The 17,860-nt window shown below is 41.8% G+C and overlaps 1 protein-coding gene across 2 annotated transcripts in view; it reads right to left on the bottom strand.

Annotated features, from left to right (window-relative positions):
- The window catches only part of LOC105477278 (prostate androgen-regulated mucin-like protein 1), a 111,494-nt gene extending 95,112 nt beyond the window's left edge, over window positions 1-16,382 (bottom strand). Inside the window, exon 1 of one of the 2 annotated variants that reach the window (XM_011733732.3) lies at window positions 16,127-16,382. In XM_011733732.3, the coding sequence (XP_011732034.2) occupies window positions 16,127-16,169 (43 nt within the window). In that variant the 5' untranslated portion in view covers window positions 16,170-16,382. The remainder of the gene's footprint in view (window positions 1-16,126) is intronic. The other variant, XM_011733733.3, reaches the window with a different exon arrangement.
- Window positions 16,383-17,860: the final 1,478 nt, after the last annotated feature.

Below are 17,860 nucleotides of genomic sequence, written 5' to 3'. Positions count from 1 at the left end.
CTTCCACTCCTCCTCCTCCTCTTCCTCCTCCTCCTCCTTATTCCTCTTCTTCTTCCTCTCTCTCTCTCTTTCTCTCTCTCTTTCTTTTTGACAAGGTCTCGCTCTGTCTCCCAGGCTGGAGTGCAGTGGCATGATCTTGGGTCACTGCAACCTCCACCTCCTGGGTTCAAGCAATTCTCCTGCCTCAGCCTCCCAAGTAGCTGGGATTACAGGCACCTGCCACCATGCCTGGCTAACTTTTTGTATTTTTAGTAGAGACAGGGTTTCACTATGTTGGCCAGGCTGGTCTCGAACTTCTGACCTTGTGATCCGCCCACCTTAGCCTCCCCAAATGCTGGGATTACAAGCATGAGCCATGGCGCCTGGCCTATAATGCCCTTTCAAATTCCATTTGCTGATGTGTAATCACAGGAAACCGGCCAGCTGGATCTCCTGGAACCTGTCATCTCTCCCGTGTTTCCTCTGTGTCTTTTTGATGTCCAGTGCATTCACCATGCCTCTCACTGTGCAATTTCTGATCCAAGTGGTTGCAGGTTCCAGCCTACTTCCTTCTTCCCTATAAGATGTATTTGTCTTATAGGCCACTCACCCAGGGCCTTCCTTTTCTACACGCCAGTACATGGTAATGGATAATAACTTTCAACTACTCTAAGTTAATGTGTTACTTCTCTCAGAGATCATAAAGCCTTTAAATCTTAACTCTCAAGGAAAGGAATGCTGGTGAACAAGCATGAAGAGGCTTTGGAGGTCCTGAAGTCAAGGGACTAACATTTACATGAGATTTTTAGTTAAGTTCTTTCACTAACTAGCTGTGAGACCTTGGAGTCCACATTTTGAGCCTCAGTTTCTGCAGTTCAATTTGACAAGCACAGAGCACTTACCACATATGTGCTCATACCTGGGAGGAAGGGACATGAAGCTGAGACATGATCTCTGTTCTCTAAAAGCTGAAAGACTAGTAGGGCTGACATGTGAAGAACACAGGGAAAAATTTGAGCCTGAAAAATGAAGAGACTTTTGGTTGGCAGAGAATGGAGGACTGTGGCATTCTGGAATGAGGAAATGGCATGAGCAAAGGCAGAGAGGCCTGAAAGTGTCCAACAGTCTTCTTGGGGAAGACTTTCCAAACAAGAATGACCTCTGCTTCTCTGGCCTTTCACATCATGATAAGAGGCACCTCCCTTGTTTTGTTCCACCTCTAGTTCAGATCCCAAGTCACTTGCTAAACACTGTGGACTTGTTTTGCAAGCAATTAGGGGGTCTAGAGGACTTGTTTCAAAACTTCTTATAATGGAAGAATGTAATCATCTGCAAAGTAGGAGAGAAGAGTATAATGAATCCCCATGTTCCTTTCAGTCAGTTTCAGCAATTATTAACTCACGGTCATTTTTCCTATAATATTCCCACTCCCATATTATTTTGAAGTAAATTCCAAGCATCATAGCATTTCTTCTGTAAACAAAATAGTATGTATCTCTAAAAGATAAGGGTTGTTGAAAACATAAGGGTTATATTATCATATTGAAAATATTAATACCTTGATGTTATCATATATCTAGTCAGTGTTCAAATTCACAATTGTCTCATAAATATCATCATTTTTTTGGTTTGATTCAGGATCCAAATAGGTTCATAATTGTGATTGGCTACTATGTCTCTTAAGTCTCTTTCTTGACTATAAATTCCTCCTATCTCTGTCAATCTTTCTCTCAATCTCTTTTTTTTTTCCTTGCAATTTATTTATTGAAGAAACTTGGTTATTTTTCCCATAGAGTTTTCCACAGTCTGGAGTTTGCTGATATCATCCCCACAGTGTGATTTAACATCTTCCCCAGTCCTCTGTATTTCCTGTGACTTTATTGTTGGAAGTAGAAGCTTGATCAGATGTAGGTTTCTTTCAATTTGGCAATACTGCTTCATAGGGGATGGTGCATTCCTCCATTAGGAGATGTAGTACCTGAGAGCATCATACTCCATGGTGGTGGCAGTCACTGATGATTAGTACCCAAGCCCACTAACTCAGTAGGTCATACAATATGGTGATATTCTATTTTTTTCATGCCTTCTTCATTTATTAGCTGGAATAATCCTATAGAGAAAATTATCCCATCATCTAATATTTGGTCACTCAATGGTACACTTCATAAAATAAAGGCAGGCTTAGATAAATAAATCAATAAAATACTTGATTTTTTTTCTAGTCATCTATTATATATTCAAAATAATGTGTTGCTTATTAGCATTCTCCAATGAAGGTCAATGAATTTTGTATTATTATTGTTTTGTTTTTGGTATTATTGTGAACTTACGAGTTTAAATGTATTTAATGTGTTTCAATCTATTACAATTATAATCATCATCAATAATCTAATTGTCCCACCTTTGGCCAGTTGGTGCCTCATTAAGTGGTTTTGAGTCCTTCTGACAGGATCCTAGTATTCTTTGAGAATATGTTTACTCTCTGGTCTAACAAGATATTCCAGATTCATCTTACGTATTTCCTAACCCAGACCTGGAATTAGCCACTTCTCCAAGGAGCCTTCATTCTTTTTAGCGGAAATAAAATTTACAAATCATAATCTGAGCACCTATAAGATTATCCTCTTCCTTTGGAAAAGAGCAGGCAATTTGGCATGGCCTAAATGAATCCCAAGACTGGCAAGAGACTGTGGGAGGAAAAGGGGTGACCGTTTAGGAGTTACTGATAAGAGATGATAAGGCTCTCAAACAAGGCTGTGGGGATGGGGAAGAGAAGCAGAGTTGGCAAAAATTCTGGAGGTTACATTTATGCAAGAGAATTTAGCAACTGATTTGGTAGTTCAAGCGAATGGGGCAGAGGTGGGTAAAAAGTAGAGACCTGGGTTCAACGTCCAGTCCAGTTCTGTTACTTATCTACTGTGTGATCTGTGGCTCATTACTTGACTTCTGAACCTCAGTGACCTGAACGGCAAAATGGGAATAACCTACTTTCTAGGGTGCTGAGAGGATTAGATGAAGTGGCAGATGAAATGAATGTAGCACAATGTGTGATACCTAGCAAAACTAAAAATTTTAAAATGTGACACTCCCGAATATCTAGTTTTATCTATAATGTGAGAGGTTGGCCTAGATCACCCCTAAAACTTCCAGTCAGTTCTGCTCCGGCTCTCTCCCCAGTCACACCTGTGCTGCTCTCTGATAATGTCATAGGGTATTAATAATGTATCCTCCAGCGTAATTTGCCTACACCACATTTTATCGATTATTTTTTTGAAAAGATTATATAACAAATTTAACGTTGCCAAAGGAAAATTAAATTGTATATTCTTCTGAGGGCTGTTTTTCCTTTTTCTTTTTTTTTTTTTTTTGAGACAGAGTCTTGCTCTGTCACCCAGGCTGGAGTGCAGTGGCTGGATCTCAGCTCACTGCAAGCTCCGCCTCCCGGGTTTACGCCATTCTCCTGCCTCAGCCTCCCGAGTAGCTGGGACTACAGGCGTCCGCCACCTCGCCCGGCTAGTTTATTTTTGTATTTTTTAGTAGAGATGGGGTTTCACCATGTTAGCCAGGATGGTCTCGATCTCCTGACCTCGTGATCCGCCGGTCTTGGCCTCCCAAAGTGCTGGGATTACAGGCTTGAGCCACCACGCCCGGCCTGTTTTTCTTTTTTGGTATCTGTATTGGCCACTTTCATTTTAGAAGAGCTCAGAATAATGTTTTAAGAAATTGCTCCCATATATGATGAAGAGAGGAGACCTGAAAAACTAACAAAGTATATTAAATACTGATCAGTTAGGACAGAGTCCCTTAAAATACTATGCAAGATGGTTATCCTGATCAATGACTTACGCAGCATCTGGTTTTAGAAAATGGGATATTTCTTTAAGTCAATTCCTTCCCAGAACCTTCTCTGACCATTACATCAGTGATGCCCGGTAAACGTTTTTGAGGTTATTTGCTTCTCTAAAATCTTATTTTTGAGGGCTCCAGTAGAATGAATTTTGAATCAAGATTTTAAACATCAAAATAGCCATCTAGCAGTCACTATAACCACATTAACTGTTGCTAAAGAGGGATTAACAATATTCATAATATCTCTACTTTTAAAATTGTAAAGGGAGTACAAACTGTTTTTTGAAAGTTCAGGGAATGAAAGAGAGAGGGAGAGAAAGTAAAAGTGACCCAAGTTTCACTTATCAGATACCACTGTATCCTTCTAAACTCTTTCTCCACAGGCACACACAATGCACATTTAATTTTGTAGTTTGCTTTTCCAATGTACTGCGAAATATAAAGCTACAATATATTATGTCAATATATTAAATTCATTTTTGCATGTCAGTACATCATGGACCATTTCATTATTCTAAGCAGTTGCCTAATATTGCCCAGTATGAATGTTGAATTTATGTTGGTTGATCTAACCAGCACATTATTGTTAGACATTTACATTGTTTCTAACTTATTTTTATTAAAAACAGTTCTTAACCCAAACAGGCAAACAAACAGGACTTTGAATCAGGTATGGGTAGGTGACAGATACATTCTTATCTATTTCTGTGTAATGTGGCTTTAAAAAACCGTTATAAAACAAGAGACAGCTGTTTCTTATGACATTAATTTTTTTTTAACCAAAATCTTGGCTGTAAATTTCTGAATCTCAAAAACCACACTTTCCTCTTCTCTGTTACCCCTCCAATCTGAAACTCTATTCTCAGTGATGGAACCATTTTCACTTCCCGAGCAGCCACACTTGTCTTTGAGATTGGAGGCATTGAAAGCCTGCCTGCTCTTGCTGATGTGCAATTCTTTTCCTTCTGGTGAGAAATTAGGCCCTGCTTTTCATTTCACTCGGAGAACATGGTGACTCCCATGGGAGAAGAGGTGGGGCCATGGTCACCTGTCCTCCAGCGCCACAAGCACAAGACCAGACACAGCTCCCTGCTGGGCCTCCAGCACAGGTCAGAGCTACTCTCTGGGAACACACCTCTGTTTACAGTCAGGGCTGCTGACATCAAGATGGCTGAGAGCCTGCCCTTCTCAAGAATGGAAAAATGGACATATCATGGAACAAGCATAGCAAATATTTTAGATAAACACAGAGTGCCATCCTCTTCTTTGGTTTGTTTATAGGTTGCTCTTCGAGTTGATATAATCTTAAATTTTACCATGATTACTAAGGCTGCAAGGCAAGCATGTTATTTTTTAAGCTCATATTCTTTTTGTCAGCCAAAAAATAATTAAACATTCTTATTTTGAGTAAGTCAGTATGTACCATGAGGATCTGTTTCATGATGAAGCTGGGGGATATGCCAACCTTGGGGACTTTAACACCAGCCACATCAAGAGGTGTCAGCCCTGCTGGGTAGATGACAAGTGCTTCCTTCTCCAACCTCGGCTAAGGTACAGGTTTTATTTGAGGCAAGACTTCTGCATCCCTTCTATCCATTGCTTAGTATAAAACACAATTCATATTTCAGAATAACCAAAGACGGTAGCACAGGGTCTCTAAGGTCAACAAAGCTCCCATTCTGTTCTTGAGCTTATTAGTGACTAACTTATAACTTTACCACTCATCATCTTAATTTACTTAAATTTCTCAGACTTAACTGGGTAACTTTCAATTGTGCTTCCCTTAGACTCAAATCACATTTCATCACCAGGTTATTTTTAGTTATTTGGAATTCTCAAAAATGCTCAAATGGTGAAGGTATCTTTATCTTCCCTAGCTGAGCTCAAAGGTGACATTTTCTTAATTGTCCAGGGAATTTATAAAGTTTCAGCTATTTTTAAATGATGTCTATGGCACCAAATAAAGCTTACATTTTAAGAAGAAGAATTTTGTGTGTGTATAGCTCAAAAATAGCTGATTTTCAAAGTTTAGCTTCTGTAATCCTCAATGAAGACTAAAGGCCTGACTCATTTTTTTTTAAAGCTTTTTGGAAGCACTAGACATAAGCACCTGATAGTAAGCAAGTTTGCCAATGTCTCATTTTTGGGTCATTTAAGGCAAAATCTGAATTAAGTCTTCATTTTGCCAGCCCTCAGAAATGTATTTTAATCATCCAATTCAACAAATAGATTTTTAGTATCCTCATGTGCCCACACAGTGTTCTAACACAGTGGGATACCATAGCAAACAAGAGGGACAAAAATCTCTGTCCTCCTAGAGCTATGTTTTAGTGAGGCATAAGGAGGGTTGGAGGGCAATAGACTTTAAAGAAAAAGTAGAGGCAAGAGTCAGATAAGGGGCACCAGGAATATGGTGTTGGCAAGTGGAACAGACTACAATTTTAAGAGGTCGGTCAGGGTTAAGTCTCATTGAGAAGGTGACATTTGACAAAAGTTTTAAGGAAGTGAGGGAATTAGTCATGTGGGTATCTGGAGAAAGTACATTCCAGACAGAGGACTTGGCTACTATGTGCTACTAGGTAGTCCTGTGGCTGGTGCAGAGTGAGCAAAGAAGAGTGTAGAAGATCCGATTCAAGAACCAACGAAGCCCCAGCTCATGGAGGTCTTGACGGTCACTCTAAGGGTTTTGGCTTTTACTCTAAAAACAATGAGGAGCCATTACAGGACTCTGAACAGAGCAGTGACTGACATAGTTCCAATGAATTCGCTGTTGCTATGCTATGCAGAAAACAGACCTGAGAGTGGAGGGGTGAAAGCAAGTAGATCTGAGAGGAGGCCACTGCAGTGCTCTTAGAGAAAGATAGTAGTAGCTTGAACCAGAGTGGGAGAAACTGAGGTGGCAAAACGTGGTTGGATTCTGTACATATTTTAAAACAAGAGCAGACAGACTTTCTTGAAGGTTGGGATGAGGAGTGTTGAGAGAAAAAGAGGACTCAAGGATGACTCATGATTTTCAGTCTGAGCAGCTAGAAAGGTGGCATTTCCGTTCACTGATATGGAGAAGGCTTTAGGTAAGCCCCTTAGGGGAAGAAAGTCTAGGAGCTCAGTTTTGGACATGTTGAGTTTGAGATGACTATTAGATATTCAACTACTGATTTCCTTTTGACTAAGTCAAAATTTATCATCCTCAAAGAATGTAAATTCCCTGAGGGCAATTTTGTCATTGTTCATTAATGTATATCCAGAACCTTGGACAGGGTTTAGCACATGTCGATTTTCAACTAAAAATTAACTGAATGAAAATTTATAAAGCACACATTATGTTTCTTGCTCTGTTCTACATGCTGGGGATACAACAGTGGAAAAAAAAAACACCATCATTTCTGTTCTCATGCACTTTACAATCTCGTAGTGGGAGACAGAGAAAGCAAATGAAGTAAAATAAAATAAATCCTTTTCCTGTTGGTGTACATACTCGATAGAGACTGGTTGAATGTCTACTCCCATGGCACTCTATGTCTATTGTCATAACCCTACAAGGAAGGAAACTGAGAGCACAGAGTTGGCATTTCTTGCTGGTCTATCTTACTCTAAAGCCTCTGTTACCACACCATATTGCTTCTCATATAAAATAACACAAATCCCTTCATCACCTGATAAATATCAGGGCTATGTTTCTCTTCATATGAGCATCTAAAGGAGAGTCTTCTCATAATCAGTTTGTTTTTGAAGAGCAGTTCTAGGAAGGATACCTGGAGGTAGGCAACCCTAGACCACTTTGCCCTCCTTAACTGAGTTAAACCATGTAGCTGCTTTTATCTTTACATCACAGGGCATTTTCTTATTCTTCACTCCCTTTCATGATGCCAAAGTTACCTTAATTACCCACCATAAAGTCTAACACATCATTTCATCTGAAAGGCTCACTTTGTAACTTTTCACAGAACTAAGGAGGCATACTAAAACAAATATTATATTCATATAAATTTGAAGAGGTATCCCTTATTCCTTTAAAAATGAAATCAAATGAATTTTTCATATCTAGAAGTAGCATCTAGTGTTGGTTTCAGACTTAGTACTCCAAAATAATTTTAATCCTCCTCCTCCCCTGATTCAGCCATTTGATGTTTTCTTGGTCTCATGAAACATTATGCCCCCAACTTCTCCTCCGTAATCTGTGCAGAAATTCTGAAACAGCCACTGCCCCTTCCTACTGCGCATTTCTTACCATGTTTCTGCACGTAATTTGATATCACACTTCCTGCCCCCAGCAACATTTCCTATCATGTAAATGATGAATATTTTTTATTCTGGTCTGACCTATCTGAATAGGTCTCCAAAAAGGAGACTATCTGGGCTCTCCTCCTGAATGTCATTTCCATCAACATTGTAATTTTTAAGATAAAACATCCAGGGTTCCCCACTAGTTGAATGTGGTAAAAGTATATGTCTTGATGTTGCCTTTCAGGCAGCAATGCTCATTAATAGCAAGAATTCCCATGATCAGTAGAGTGTGTGATCTACCAATAACTTGCCTCTTTTCAAGGCCAAGAAAGACATCTTCAATCCACCAGATTTTCTTTAGGACCCTCTGATGAACAAGTGGCAGTGAGGTCACCTCATGTTGTAATTCTGAAATACACTGAAATCCTCTCCTAATATGACACATTACATTAACTTAATAGAATGACTGGGATCTTAAACATCGTCCTAAATACATATAGTCAGTGCATTGTAACTAACATACTAAATAAACAGACCGCCTTTAACCTTTACAATAATTGTTACTGTTCTTCCTGAAGAATCCAATTACAGTACAAAGCAAGAGTCCTACAGTATGGAGTGTTCTAACAATCAAATAATGGTCAACACTAGTTAGTTATGGTATCTATCTGCTGTCTATCTGTGGGATCATGCTATGGCTTCAATATTTGCATTCTGAAAAAATTCATATGTTGAAATCCTAGTCTCCAAGGTAAAGATGGTATTAGGAGGTGGAGACTTTAGGAAGTGATTAGACCATGAGGATGGTGCCTTATAAAAGAGGCCCCAGAGGGCTGCCTTACCCCTTCCACCACATGAGGAGGACACAGCTAATGAACCAGAAAGATAGCCCCCTCCAGACACAGAATCTGCAGATGCCCTGATCTTGGACTTCCCAGTCTCTAGAACTGTAAGAAATAAATATTGTTTATAAGCCTCCCTGTTATGGTGTTTTGTTATAGTGGCCTGGACGAACTAAGACAGATCACAAAAGCTTTTCCAACAAAACTAAAACCATGTCATAAAGGATAGAGGACCAATAACTATCCATTATGGATACAATAGTGGGTGAATGAACTCTGTAAGTAATGAAGTTATGCTTGTATACTACCCCTGGTAAAAATATCACAACGTAAAAGGTAAAGTGTATTTTGTTAACTTCGTATTAGGAAATATAAGGTGTTCTAACCTCTAGGAAGTCTGAATGGTAGCTCCAAGTTTATAACCATGGCCAAAACAACAACAACAAAAAAACAAATAAACAAAACCCTCTGTCATCTAATTCCTTTCATGTTCAACACCTGCACTGAAGTTCCCAGGTCCTTATTTCCTTGTTCATTGAAAAGAAAATCAAATGTTGGAATTTGAAATGTAAGTGGAAGATGTTATCATCAAAGGTGTATTCCACCACTCACCTTATTTTGTATTGAATAGACATGTTTTCTAAATATCACACCTGGTAATTTATCTTAATATTTTTTCCACTTAACAGTAAGGTATTCACAGATTTTTGCCTTAGGTATAAAAGGTACAAATATCCACCACAGTTCAATTGATCAAAGGATTTTTTTAAACATCTGTCTTAAAATTCTATCTAATATGTTGCTTCAGGCTCTATATAGCCACAGCTTCCAAGTGATACCAAGAGACTTACCCAGCAGGGATTATGTAAACCTTATATAATTAATATTTGTGAGATTTCTTAAGATCCTGGCACAAAAGACAGCAATGAAATTCAAAGTTTTCAGTTTTAATCATAACTTTCCTTTTAAATTAAATGCCAGTTAGAGTCCGGAAGGCTTCGAGTCCCAGGCCCAAGAGCAAGACCATTGCTACCATTAAAAATATGCTTTTTTATATAAAGGAAGAGTCAAAAGGGGTTAAAGTTGTTTAGGGAGGCCATATAAATCCCATCAATGTTCAGAAATACACAGTTAATGGATATATAATCAGAATCAAAATATCTCATTGGCGTGAGTGCTGCCTCTAAATCCTAATCCATATAGTTGCTAACCCAGAGAGCTTCTCCTAAATCTCCATGTTTTCCCATGAACAGATTATTTCTAATGAAATGGTGCAGGGTAACTAAAGCCCCATGAGGCAGCCTTCAAAATAAAGCTAATCCTGTATCAAAGTCTCTGCATAAATGAACTGCAGATGAAAGGCCAAAAGTATGGTTGGCAGTTAAAACACAAGACAACCAGTTGAATTTGAATTTAAGATAAACAACAAAGAAAGATTTGGTCTAAGTACGTCCCAAATATTGCATGGAACGTACTTAGAATTCACTGTTCATGCCGGGCGCGGTGGCTCAAGCCTGTAATCCCAGCACTTTGGGAGGCCGAGACAGGCGGATCACGAGGTCAGGAGATCAAGACCATCCTGGCTAACACGGTGAAAACCCATCTCTACTAAAAAATACAAAAAAAACTAGCCGGGCGAGGTGGCGGGCGCCTGTAGTCCCAGCTACTCGGGAGGCTGAGGCAGGAGAATGGCGTAAACCCGGGAGGCGGAGCTTGCAGTGAGCTGAGATCCGGGAGGCGGAGCTTGCAGTGAGCTGAGATCCGGCCACTGCACTCCAGCCTGGGCGACAGAGCCAGACTCCCTCTCAAAAAAAAAAAAAAAAAAAAGAATTCACTGTTCATTTTACATTCAAATTTGACCGGACAACCTTTGTTTTTTATTTACTAAATTCGGCAATACTAACCAAAGGAAAATTAAGACTATTTTCAATTGACACTATACCATCCTGTACCAATGAAAAGCACAGATGAGATGAATTCTATAACTGTCTATTTCATTTTAATGATTTCTATTACTTACCCAATGGCAAAGTTCCCAACATCTATAAGCCATGTTAAAACAGGTGAAAGAAATTGGTTATGCTGGTGTAAAGGGTTGTGAGGAACATTTAAAGATTCACACATCAGAAAATACAATGTTACATCAACCCTGTCATTTAAATAATTTAAGCTGTAACTAAAAAAATAAATGTCATGAACTACATACACAAATCAGTCTTACTGAATAGTTGCCCGGCTTGCACATTAACTAGATGACAACCTATTAGCTCTGTATGTCTAAGTAAAAAGCAAACATTGGATAAAGCAGACATTCACTATCTGCCCACCTCTTCTCAGAATTACCACGTCTTCTACATAAAACATGAATTTTTCCAAGAAACTGCTTCACTTGATATCTTATGAACAAGACAAATAAGTTTGATTTCTAAACTAATGTGCCCAATTTTAGTGATAGATACTTCTTTTGGAAGCAAACAGTCTTAACTGCTATTGCAGGATTCCTTCATTTAGATTTAAGACAGTCAAATTCGTTTTGAAAACACTTAAAAAATGTTGTTGTCCATTGCTTCCGGTGGGGTGCTATAACCCCCTTAGGGTAAATTACTGCTTAAGAAAGTCTGCTTAAACAGTATAATATTTGGCCAATGTTTTTCTCATAAAAACCCAAGCACAATTAGACTGGGGTCAAATGCTGAAGTTAAATTAGAGATGTGGAAATTATTGATGATTGCCATTGTTTTGGAGCATTCGGACAAAATGACCTGTCTTTTCCTAAGTTGTTAATCTGAATTATCTCAAGTTTGCAGCTCTGGGGAACTGACCTTTGAGGTTTAGCTGAGTTGAGTTTTTGAAACACACCAGTTTGCAAAAGTTTCTATGGAAGAAATAAAAGTCCTTGATGAGACTTTACATCTATTTGTTACTGAGAATTTTTTGGACTCTTGTGCTAAATCTGAGTTGGCACATTATTAACCTTTTCAAATTAGGCATTTGTAGGCTCAGCTGAATATTTTCTTAATTTGCACATTGGTTTGCTGGAACAGCTGGCACTGCACTGGAATATTAGTTGAGATCTTTGATTTACATAGTCCAAGTACAAACATATAAACTCTGCTTTTGGAGAGAATGACCTAATTAGTGCAGAATATAGTACACTTCACTAATAAGAATAATAGCAACAATAACAGCTAACACGTATTGAGCATTTGCTATGTCTCCAGCACTGTATACCTATAGGTGTATTCAGTTATTGAACACTTTCAATAACTCCAATTTTTTACTCTCCAAATTTTGTACATAAGAAAATGCAGAGTGGTTAATGTACTTGCCCTCAATCACACAATTAGTAAGTAGTAAAGCTTAGATTTTTACCTAGGCAATCTAGCTGCAGAATCTACGCACCTACCATCTTGAAACACTACCTCTGTAAATGCATCAGTTAACAACAAAGAGAACAACAAAGAGTGTTCATGCACCTTCTCAGGTCAGTTTTCATGTGAAGGAAATGTCACATCTTTGACTGTGACCAAAGATTTCAGGGGAATAGGAGTTTCTCAGGCTAAGGAATGCAAGTGACTCTTCACAACCACCCCCAACAAACCATAATCAACCTTCCTGTTCCTTTAAATGTGTGCACAATTTTGTGCATTTTAATATATGTGTGATAAGGCTACTAAGCTGACATATATCAAGTACAGAGTCATAAATGTGCAGGGTGAAGTCAGTCTTCCTTCAAGGATAAGGACATTCTAGGTGTTAGTTACCTGGAGAAGAGGTACCTACCAGAACCAGAACACAAATAGGATCCCTAGCTGTGTGGCAGACTGGGAATCTAGCTCTCTGGTGATCTACGTCTTAATCACCAAGGGACCAATATGTCTGCGCAGGGTGGCTGGGTAATGGGGGGAAGGTCCTGAGAGGAAACAGGGGCAAACAGAGCAGATCCAGTGCAGGAGAAATAGGACCAAGAGGTTTGTGCCTCTCTTACCTAGTGTCTTTCCTTTTTGTCCTTCTTGAGTATTCAGAAAATGCCTTTGAAAGTTCTAATATATCTCATACTTCACTGAGGGAGTTTTTAAATAAATAGGGCCATGAAAATCTTGAATGTAACAACCATGGTGGCAAGAACAAAGGAAGAGAATCCAGATGGGGAGCAGGAGAGGGATAAAGGTGGAAGCTACCAGGGGCCTGCCATTCTCGTTCCCTTCTTGGTTTTGGGGACAAACGCTGGAGGCTCTGGTTTGTATTTTAATCTGGAATCAGTACTGCAATATGCCTTATACTGGCATAAGAAGTGTTTGATAATGGTTTATACAATAGACATGCTAGTTTTCTACTATAATCAACCTTGAGAGAACTGAAGACCATCTAAGATTTCTCTCTCCTTTTAGAAATACAAATGAGGCTGGGCACAGTGGTTCACATCTGTAATCTCCGTACTTTGGGAGACCAAGGTGGGAGGATCACTTACGTTCAGGAGATCAAGACCAACCTGGGCAACATAGGAATACCCCTCATATCTACCAAAAAATAAAAATAAAAAAAAAAAGCTGTTTATGGTGGTGTGAACCTGTAGTCCCAGCTACTCGGAAGCTTGAGGTAAGAGGATGGGGAGGCCAAGGTTGCAGTGGAGCTGGAATCGCGCCATTGCACTCCAGTCTGGGTGACAGAGCTAGGCCCTTTCTCCATAAATATATAAATATGTTTATATATACCCGAGTGAATAAATGTGGAGATCTACCCTTGCTGGCTTGTTGACAATGCACACATATTTGCAAGTGTCCATTATATGTGCTGGAGGAAATATTATGTATATTTTGAGAGGATTTGTTGAGCCAAAAAATAAGCCCCTGTGTAACGCTTTTCCTGGCTCAAGAAAGTATCACCTTAAGAATTTTACAGAAATATTTTTGAAGCCTATGGCTAGAAGGGGAAAAAGAGAAGGAAACAGAAAAGAAATAAGGCCTGGTGAAACTAACTAGAGGTTTGCTAGGGAGTTCTGGGATAAGCCCCCAAAACACATGTGCCACTTTCACTTCAAGAGTCCTCATCTCTTTCTTCTTTACCAACACGTCTATTTTTTTCTTTAAAAATTATATTTTACATTCTGAAAACACCTTAAAATTAAGGTGCAAAGAATCTCATGAGGTATTTATGCCAATTTTCATTTTTTTTCATGAAATTTATTGCAAAGTAGCTCTAACAACAAACTGATGTCTTAAAGAGATTCCTTCAGAGGCACAAACTTCAGCGGGAATGCAGCGTCCATTAGCTTCATCATTGTCCGCTTGGGATATGCACATCGAAACATAACTAGGGAAATGAGGCAGTATGTCTTCCTGAGTCTCGAGCCTCACAGCTGGAAGGCTGTGACCATCTGGAATCTGATCCTAATTAGTGCATGGGGGTAGGTGTGGTGCTCAGCCGGTCCCTGGCCCACCAGTCCTCACTCTGGTGGTGGGTCAAGGGTGATATTCCTCCCGCAATAGCGGAGTTAAACTAAACTGTAACGCTGAACCAAAAAAAAAAAAAAAAAAAAAAAAAAAAAGAAAGAAAGAAAGAAAAAGAAAAAAAAGAAAAGAAAAAAAAAAGCGTCTTGGGGGTGGGGGTGGGGAAGCTACAATACATTGCTTGTTCTGGTTAATCCCGGTTTTGACAACTGCCAGAGCTGTTCAAAAAAGGAAATGATTAAATAAATAAGACAAACCACTAAATCAAATTAGCAAACGAACCCCTCTACTGACTCACTCAAGGGTTTCTTAACCTCAAGAAAAGATTTTTGAGTGAGGAGAAGTAAAGGTACCTTCCGTGTCATTACGTAAGCATCTCCTGCTTTGAGGATTACGGGAATTACCACCGGCAGCCAGCCAGGAGCTCCGCTGCCTATTACACCTGCCTGACCCAGGCTCTCTGAGCCCAGCCCGAGGCTGGGCAGCCAAAGCCCAGCGGTTCGGGAACTGTCCGCGGACGCGTCTCCAAACCGTGCCGAGATACCAGCGCGAAAGAGGTTTTCTCAGACGGATGTTCAGTAAGTAGAGAAAATACGCTATAGTTTCAAATTGGGAAACTTTTCCTTATAACTGCATTACCCATTGTGAGCTGCCAGGAAACCTCTAGCTTCTTTTCAAGGGATTGCGACGACTCGTGTCCACAATTGCAGGAACCCGACGAAATCAGAGGGAGGAAATACAGACTCAAGCATGAGTAGAATCGGTTTGCGCTATGTGACTTTGGTTCACATTTAACTGAAAATGCCAGTGGCCGCGCAGTCGGGCTACCTTTTCCACCAGCACCATATCCACAGCCAGTTGTCCCTTTGCGGGAGACATTTTCTGGAAAAAATGGGTACCTGAACTCCAGATTCAAAGCGTCTTTCTGAATCTTTCCCCGGTCCCCGCCAAGCCGAGCTCAGGCGTCTGGCTCCCCTTTTCCCCATCCCCGCTGCCAGAGGTCGCTGCCGTCTGTGGTCTCGAAACCCGAGAGTGGCTCCTAGGAAGCCTTTCAGAGGTGGTGCAGGGGGAGGGGAGAGGATGCTAGTTTAGCTAAGTTAATAGCTTCTTCCATGAGATACGTTTTTGGGGAGCTCTGGGGCAGAAGGTAGCCTTGCAACCCCCAGTGACGACTGCGAGCCTGACCAAGGCCGGGCCGCTGCTGTTAGTGCCACATCATCCTAAGCGTAACTAGGAATGGACGCCGGAGATCAGAGACCGCCAAGACTCCAGAAAGCAAACCTGCCCCGCCAGGCGCGCAGCCGCTGCTGAAGCCTTCCCAGATGCGAACCTCCCACCCCCACTTCCCCGGTTTTTTCATCCCTTCCAGTGCCGAACCGCAACAAGAAGTCTGGTCCCGTACTCTGGCAGAGTGCGCTCCGAAACCCTGGTGAAGAAAGAGAAGCCTTGAGGCGCAGTCCGTGTTGCCCACCCTGGGCTCGAACGTGCAGCTCAGCCAGCCACCTGTTCCACAAAGCTGGAGTTTGAGCGGGTGCGGGCGCGGGCTGCGGCAGGAAGGACCCCATCGTCCCCTCCCTCTGCACGGTTCGGGACGGCCAAAGGCGCACATCACCTCAAATCTAAGTGCGCACACACCTGCGCACTCAACCCGGAGACTCGCACCACTCGAGGCGCCGGCGCGCGGCGACTAGCTGCCGGGTCTCCTAGCTTCAGCCCCGACCCCGCGCTCGCCACTGGGGCCCACCCCGCGACCTGCCCTTCCGGGAGGATGGCGCCAATTACCTGACGTTAAGATGCAAAGAGCGAAGAGAGTCTTGCAGACCATGGTAGCCTGGTGTTTGGTGCCAAGCCCGGAGCGGGCGGCAGGGAGTTTGCGGACTGACAGAGCGCACTGGGCGCCGGTAGTGACTCCTCTGCCGGGTGGGCTGCGGTGGGAGCCGGGAAGCGCGGACAGCTACAGTGGAAGGCGCGAGGCAGACGAGGCGAACGCAGCCCGGCTCCGTCAGCTGCGTGCCCTCCAGTGCTCCGCGCGCTTCTGCTCCATCCCAGCCGCCCGAGCCCGGGGCCGCCTCCGCCGCCGCCGCCGCGCCTGCCGCTGCCAAACCCCTCCCACCCGGGCCCCGCGGCAATGACAGGGCCACCCCCTGGCCTTCCATCTCTCAGCCCTCAGGTCCCGAGAGCCCCGGCCCAGAGCGGCCTCTGCTGGACAGTCAGGACGCGAGCCCCTGGGTTCGGTAAATGTTTGCAGCACCTTGCACTGTGCTGGGAACTAGGGATACAAAGAAGTGTGAGCACATCTCTGCCCTTGGGAATCTAGCTCAGCTTTTCTTACATGAGCTTACAGCCTTTAGAGAGGTGACCTTATGTCATTTTAGGTGTTCCCTCGGAGAACCGACGCATGTTCCAAGAATGAGGACCTTCTTCATTTGTCCAAACACTTCTGCATGTACATAGTAAACCCTCATCCACATTCAACCCGGCTGAGTTTCCTGGGGCCTGAACCGGCATGTCTGCCGCTGTATTCAGCTTCTTACTAGAAGAAAATACTAATGTCAGGTAACTGATGGTGGAATAACTAAGCCAGACACCCTACTAGGCGTTGTTTCATGAATCCTTCCAAGAATTATTATTATTCCATTTTACAGGTGAGAAAATGAAGGCACGGAGAAGACAGTGTTCTCTCGGTCGCATAACTGGTAAGAATAGTTTGTGCACTAGGCCCATAATAACAAAGGCTGACATTTCCTGAGTGATTGCTATGTGCTAGGCTCTGGACAACGGGCTGTTCAAGGATCAACCAAGTCATTTAGTTCTCACAACAATCCTTGGAGATTATTTCCTCGTTTTCAGGGGAGGAAGTGGAGGCACAGAGAAGTTTAACTTGCCCGAGTTCAAACAACTCGCAAGTAGTGATGAGATGCCTGCCCGGGCACCCTGCTCAACCTCTGTACTCTACTCTCTCTCCAGAGCCCAAAGCTTCTCCAAAGCCTACAGATTAGAACTGACCTTTCATTCAGTTCCCTCCCTGCTCCTGCTACACTTTAGGCTTGCTTAATTCTCACACTTCGATCAAAGCAGATGGCAGGTTCTCTCCCAATTCTGTTATTAATGAACCTGTTGGTCCCCTAGTCACCAGAGCTAGGGCACTGCAGGAGTTAACAAGCCTTTGTAAAGAAATTATTTGCGTGGAAGACAGCTTTCTTTTTTCTGTGATATCTTCTTCATATGCCATGGGCTCTGTTCTCACTTCTTTCTCACATACCAGAAGCTGACTCTAGGAGGCCTGAGCACCTTATCTATGGTCAATTCCTCTGCCTGACTCTATCACACTACCACTTGTAGATTTTGCTCACACTTCCACAACAAGATTAAATTTGGATCACATTTTTTTCTCTTTGTGTTGGTAAATTTCTGTTGGCATGAGAAACAAAAAATACTCAAAGCAAGTGCCCATCCCCTCTCCGTCCTCCCTGGCCAGATAAACTGCAAATTCAATTTGTTCAACACGTTCTCTGA

This window comes from Macaca nemestrina, chromosome 3, assembly GCF_043159975.1.
Source record: "Macaca nemestrina isolate mMacNem1 chromosome 3, mMacNem.hap1, whole genome shotgun sequence".
NCBI classification, from domain to species: Eukaryota; Metazoa; Chordata; class Mammalia; order Primates; family Cercopithecidae; genus Macaca; species Macaca nemestrina.
Note: the sequence above shows the minus strand (reverse complement) of the source record. Positions and strands in the feature narration are given on the sequence as shown.